Consider the following 6,755-nt stretch of genomic DNA (forward strand, 5'->3'; position numbering starts at 1 on the left):
CGGGGCTTCTTCGCGCTAAAAAGCGGAGCCGGGCGGCTGAAGCGAGCGGGTGTTGTCTTAGTTAGCTGGTGTTCTTGCTTCGTTTGCCGAGGTTCGCCGGGTCATGGTGCCATCCTGACTGGGAAGAGGACGCTCCCGGGAGACGAATGAGGAACCACCTCCTCTTGCTGTTCAAGTACAGGGGCTTGGTCCGCAAAGGGAAGAAAAGCAAAAGAAGAAAATGGCTAAATTCGTGATCCGCCCGGCCACCGCCGCCGACTGCAGTGACATTCTGCGGCTGATCAAGGTAGCGGGAGGCATGGGCTCTTCCTGCGGCGGGCGGTGGGGTCCTTATCCCCGGTAGGTCCCCCTCTCTCCGCCTGCCTCCCCCAGCCCCGGCCCGGCCGCGCCGCTCCGGGCGAGGCTCTGGGAATGAATCCCCGCCCAGCCCACCCCATTCTCCCCAGCTGGCCGGGCCGGGGTCTCGCTTAATTTTCTGTTTCTCTTCCTTTCTCCTGTGTACATCAACCCAGGAACTGGCTAAATACGAATACATGGAAGAGCAAGTAATATTAACTGAAAAAGGTAACGCATCAGTGGCGGGGCGGGGGACGAGCGTCCGGTGCCTGCCACCTTCATCTAGGCCAACACTGTCCCTGCTGCCTTTTCTTGCAGATCTGCTAGAGGATGGTTTTGGAGAGCACCCCTTCTACCACTGCCTGGTTGCAGAAGTGCCCAAGGAGCACATGACTCCAGAAGGTAATCGCCCTCTCCTTCCAGAAGCCGGAGAGACCGAGTGTTGTGGAAGACGTAGTGGCTGCTCTGTAGAAGCACTAGCAACACAGGCTGAAGTTACTTACTGAGAAGTTGGCCAGAAATACTAGCCAGCCAGTGTTCAAACTACTGAGAAAAAAAATAGATTGCTGCACTTAATAATAGGGCGGGTTAGAAGAGCTGTTTAAGTATCAGTGCTGTGGAGACCCGGAAAAGTTAGGTATAAAGTCGTTTGTTGTAATTCAGTTTCATAAATGGTTCTTGTTTGACCCTAACGTAACCGTTTTTGTATTTGTGTTAAATTACATTTTTTTCTTTAATTTGTCCCAATCTTCAGGTTACAGTCTCTAGCTTCGCCATGTACATGGCCCTTCCGTGTACATGGATGGGCGGGGAGGTAACTAAAAGATCCTTTACACAATAAAGTAGATGATCATGATAAATGAGGTAAGGCCCTATTATCACACACTTAAAACACGGTAGATCAGAAGCTCCATTGTACTCACTTCCTGTTTGCAAAGGACTATAAAATGGCTAGAAAGTTTAATTTGAAATCTTTGCCTCCAATTGGAATTACAGACACCCGTAAAGAAGGAGTCAGATGCTTTTTTCCTTTTTTTCTTTGTTTTTTCTTTGTCGTTTTTTCCTTTCTGGTCCTTGTTGAATGGGCAGAAGACGGAGCTAAAGAGGGAAGTTGTTGGGCAGGGGCGGTGGGGGGTGCTTACGGTTTTTTCTGAGGTCATTTCCTCATACTAGAAAAAATGAGCAGAAAACAGGAGGAGGTACTTTCCAGAGGTATATGGATGTTACATCACACCTGGGTACCTCTACTTCTTCCGGCTTAAACACTGGGGAGACCAAATCGAAAATGTGTGAATTGGAAGGCAAGTTCTGAAATTAAACGTTGCTCTTTTAGCCTGATGTCCTGACCTTAAGGAAGCAGAGTTTCTAAACTACAAATACTTAACTATTCTGAACTGCCGTGTAAACCTGACTTATTCCCAAGTCAAGATACCGGTATATCAATAGGATGTGAATAATGTGTGTGTTTAGTTTTAAGACCATAGCACTTTCGTTCTGGCAAGTAATGAAAGCATTCTCACTTCCTGAGTGTGAGATCCAGCAGATTGCAGAGTGGCCAGTCCACAGTTTTAGCCTGGTTTCAGCTAGCTCTAATGTGTGCTTTTTGCAAATACATGTTCTAAGAACAGTGAGATCATCCAACAGTGGCCTGGATTGCACTAGCATAAAAGTCAGGAGACAGTCTGGCCCACTGGCTACTTATTTCTGTAATACGTGCATGTATGTTTTTTAAAAACTTATGATAGACTTCTGATTTTGCAGCTACAACTTTGACGGATCGTTTTTCATCCATAACTCATGTGATACTCTTATTACAGGACACAGCATTGTTGGTTTTGCCATGTACTATTTTACCTATGACCCATGGATTGGCAAACTGTTGTATCTTGAGGACTTCTTCGTGATGAGTGATTATAGAGGTATGGTTGAGTTCAGGGGGGCTGCTCTAAAGAGAAATCAGGGCTTGAAGTCCTTAAAATGACCTTTTAAATGGTACTCCTCTTTCTTTTTTAGGCTTTGGCATAGGATCAGAAATTCTGAAGAATCTAAGCCAGGTATGTCTTGGTGTTTGGTTTCCAAATTTGTAAGGGTCGCTGGATTATTTTAACAGCTGAATCAAAATTGGGTCTTGGAAAGCAGGTGAAATGTCACTGAGTTTGTGCTTTCCTCTCCTGCGTAACAGGTTGCAATGAAGTGTCGCTGCAGCAGCATGCACTTCTTGGTAGCAGAGTGGAATGAACCATCTATCAACTTCTACAAAAGAAGAGGTGCTTCTGATCTGTCCAGCGAAGAGGGATGGAGACTCTTCAAGATCGACAAGGAGTACTTGCTAAAAATGGCAGCAGAGGAGTGAGGAGTGCTGGTGTAGACAATGACAGCTTCCATTCTATTTTAGAATAAATTCTCAATTTACCTTGCTTTCTATCCTATTTGTAGTGAAATGATAGAATGAGCACCCATTCCAAAGCTTTATTACCAGTGGCGTTGTTGCATGTTTGAAGTAAGGTCTGTTTAAGATGGCAATCCTTGTATGCACGTTGGAGTCAGACTTCTGTTGAACATCTTTAATGAAGAGCAAGGTGGTATGATAATGTCTATGAAAAAAACTCCACTCTTGTGAGTCATTTCAATGTGTACAATGTACACACTGGTACTTAGAGTTTCTGTTTTGATTCTTTTTTAATAAACTGCCCTTTGATTTAATTGTTTGGTGTAAGTATTTTTACTGATCCTTTATTTCTTAGACATTTTTCTTGCTGTTGAGTGCAAAGTAAAAATGCCCAAGAAACATGATGACTTGACTGTTTTTTAAAAAGCGAGTTTTTGACCCAGTTTAAAGTGTCTTATGGTCAGGAACTGTGTTGTGCTGGTATTCCCAATGTCTAGAAAGAAGCCAGTTGAATCCCAACTGGCTTATGTGTAGCAACATATAAAAATATGACTTTATATTGATGACACTACACTTAATCCAACAGAATTTTCAAGAGCTTAGAAACTAAGGCCCACAGTGAAAAAGCCCATTTGTTACACCAGTAAAAGAGGTGGAAATGGGATTCTGAAATACTGGAAATTGGGGGAAAAAACATCTTGCCCACAACAACCTCATCCCACACACAAATACTATTGTGAAGGGAAAGTAAATCACTTTGCTAGTTAGGCAGGAACAAAAATTCCACATTTTTAAAGGAATTTTGTAAACTAATAGAAGGCTGGAGTTGGACACAGGTACCAATCAGGGAAATTAGCATCCTATTTGGAGGGCAAGTTTCTGATAACTGTGTTAACACATGGGTTTCTAAGCAGAGAAACAATAGGAGGGCTTAAAACTGCTGGGGGTCCGGGGGGAGAAGTAAGTAGAAGCTTTCTCCAGGACTGAAAATGAAACTCTCAAAAAGGGCTGAGGAGGAGGCAGTTTTAGATAGGTGAACTCCTTTTATTACTCATGACACTGACCTAAATTCCTAAACCCACTAATTCCCACAGTGATGAAAATGGTAGTTAATAACCACTGTACTGATTTCCAAGATTAATGTTTTCCAAAAGAAATCGTCAGATAACTGAGAAGCAGTATTCTGTGTCTTCTTACTGTGTTCTCCAGGAAAGAAACTGGACTCCTCACTCAAAGGGCGATTTGTCCTGCATCCCTTGGTTTCAGTGTCTTTTGTGGCTTCCTAAATTAGAAGGCAGCCATATAAACAAGCAGGATCCTGTACTGTGTTTAACAGGAGGGCTTTGGGATTTATTGGTAGCTCAGAGAGCATGTCATGAAAATAGACTTAGAGTCCATTCTCAACCAGGATCTTGCCAGACTGGCGAGTAACTATAGGAGAGAAACGCTGGCAAGCATAAAAAGGGTTAACTAAACACAGGGAGCTTTGTGGGGAAAGAAGACATTTTGAAAATTGTGTTTTGGAAAGTGGGCCTCCTTGAGGAAAACAACTACATGCTGACTGTGGTTAAATATGTGAATAAATTAGATTAACCAAGTGAGTTACAATGTAACTCTTTGTTTTCTCATACTTCTTAGAGCTTAGCCCTAAAGGCCCAGTGTTGTCACCATGAAAGCTTTTACCGAAGTTTTTGTATCCACTTTAAAAAAGTCCCTTGAGTTTAAAATTTAGAAGCTGAAACACCACAGCATCAGCCCACTGAATGTTCAACTCTGTTACAAAGACACCTCTTTAAAAACTGAACTATAAAAACAAATCCATAAAGCTTGAAATCAGGCAAGTAAGAAAACGCATTCCGGGGAAATTATATGAAAGGAAATAATAAACAATGATAAACCTGGAAAACGGGGGCAGGGGGAGTCCAGGTAAGCAACACCTCTGTAAAGATAACTTTGAAATTACTATTTTACTAAAATATTACGCCTGACATAATCATTTGGGAAGAACAGTATTTCAGGCCTAAGAACTTGCCAATTATTACATAAGAATATTTTGGGGTTTTCTCTGTGCAGTTAAAAAAAATAACTTATTTGCTAAGTTTATTAGCTCCCTTAAAGAATAATAAAATCAAAAATTTTGATAGTATTAAAACAGGAAGTAGCTGAGTTTGTCCACACATAGCCTTACAAGACATCCTGCCACCAATCTCATTACAGGGTCAACAGTAGAGGCGCCTTCTGTCACACTCCAAACCAGAGCCCAAGGTCATCAACTGCTTAAGATTCCACTGGGCAGCCTTTCTAGGGAAAGAAAGTGGAGTCTTTTTCACAGAAATGCACAAACAACAATTCAGAAGAAACCTAATGATTTATTAATGTCTTAACACCCACTCTACCCAGTCCTGTGAGTCCCCAGCAGGGCCTAGAATGATGGCACTTATCTGTGCTCCTTGAGGCAAGTGGCTGCTCAGAGTCTGCAGGTGGCCATGTCCGCTCCCAGGATTCTGTTTGCGAGACCGGCCTCATCTTCGTCTCCTTGCTTCATCATCTCTTCGTGTGGACCGGCCTCATCTTCGTCTCCTTGCTTCAACATCTCTTCGTGTGGATTGTCATCTCAGGGTGACTCTGTGCTTTATTCTCATCCCTTTTCTTTGTGCTGCCGGTCTGGGCTTCAAGCTAGTCAGCTGTCACCCACAACCCAGACTGACAGGCCCACACCCTTATTGAGTCCATCCCACCCCCACCCCTACCATCATTGCCTTTTATGCCTCATCTATCAAAGGCCACCAAATGCCCTTCCTTGCAAGGTTCTCCCAGCACCCTCTTCCCCCAACACCTTTCTTTCTTGTGGCTCACATCTGCCCAGCAAATGTTTTAGTAACTTCCACATGGTTATCAACATAATAGTTAATAAGAGCTAACGTTTAGTAAGTACTCACCAGGAACCAGGCATTGTGTTTAGCACTTTGTATAGTTATTATGTCATCTAATTCTCACAAACATCGTGTGACGTAGATGCTACTATTTGTTTCTTTTTATAATGAGAAACTAACCCTCAGAGAGGTTAAGTTGCCTAAGGCCACACAACTAGGCCTGGGAATCAAACTCCAAACAAAATTTCTCAAACCCCTAGGGGTTCACTGCCATATTCTCAGAGGACTTCATATTCTCCATAAGAATGACTGAATTTGGTGTTTCTTTTGGATTATACTCTAAAGAATAATAAGTACAGTTGTCCCTCAGTATCCGAGGGGGATTCTGGAATTTTTTTTTCCGAATATTTTCCATCCACTGTTACTTGTATCCGCAGATATGGAACTCACAGATCAGGCAGGGCCAACTGTATAAGCATTTTCTAGATCATTGAAATCAGTAGTTCTTAGTACGGGCTGCACATTAGAATCACCTAGAAAGATTTTAAGAAATACTAACGCCCCACCCGGAGAGAATCTTTAATTATATCTTAATGTGCATTCCAAAGTGAAGGCAGGGTTGATCGCCACTGATGTAGATAATCACCTTTTAACCGAATCCTAGTCACAACTGTGAGGACAACCATTTCAGTCTGTGTTTACGCTGCTCACCTTGGCACCACATCATTAACGAGCAAAGAACAAGTGAAATCACATCACGCTGCATGAGGGAGAACCTCCTGGAGAGTTTTTAGAGGAAAATGGTGGGAGAATTGTGTCAACCAACTGCATACAGTGCTGAAACTGGAAACAGCCATCAGTACCATGCTCCTATGCAAGCAGCAACTTCATTTCAGCAAAACATCTTCCCTCACATTAAATCAGTGTTGCCCATTTGAATTTTATTCATTTGGTAGTTTTGTCTGTATTTGACTTGTAAATGTATATGGTTTCACAGTTGTATAGGAGCTATGAACATCAAATGTTCACATCTAGTTGTATGTCTACAGTAAGTAAATATAATAAGAATAATTTCAATCACCACAGTGAGAAGTCTTTCCTTTAAAAGGAGTCTGTGTTACTAGAATTTGAGAAACACTGCTGTGACCATAATGCAA

The 6,755-nt window shown here is 42.4% G+C and overlaps 1 protein-coding gene across 1 annotated transcript; it reads left to right on the top strand.

The window, feature by feature from the left end:
* The first annotated feature begins 29 nt into the window (after window positions 1–29).
* On the top strand, window positions 30–3,039 carry SAT1 (spermidine/spermine N1-acetyltransferase 1). Its single transcript, XM_082609843.1, has 6 exons — window positions 30–286; window positions 513–564; window positions 655–738; window positions 2,154–2,255; window positions 2,350–2,390; window positions 2,519–3,039. Exons 1-6 carry the CDS (start codon window positions 221–223, stop codon window positions 2,687–2,689), a joined length of 516 nt encoding a protein of 171 aa, XP_082465969.1. The 5' UTR covers window positions 30–220; the 3' UTR covers window positions 2,690–3,039.
* The last annotated feature ends 3,716 nt before the right edge of the window (window positions 3,040–6,755 follow it).

This window comes from Mesoplodon mirus, assembly GCF_964341445.2.
Source record: "Mesoplodon mirus genome assembly, chromosome: X".
Classification (NCBI taxonomy): Eukaryota; Metazoa; Chordata; class Mammalia; order Artiodactyla; family Ziphiidae; genus Mesoplodon; species Mesoplodon mirus.

Bases quoted from the DNA above. Each gene is read 5' to 3' on its own strand.
- SAT1 (XM_082609843.1), top strand. From the start codon at position 221: ATGGCTAAATTCGTGATCCGCCCGGCCACCGCCGCCGACTGCAGTGAC. The intron at 565-654 runs GTAACGCATCAG...CTTTTCTTGCAG, and splicing joins AGTAATATTAACTGAAAAAG to ATCTGCTAGAGGATGGTTTT. The intron at 2,391-2,518 runs GTATGTCTTGGT...CCTGCGTAACAG, and splicing joins TTCTGAAGAATCTAAGCCAG to GTTGCAATGAAGTGTCGCTG.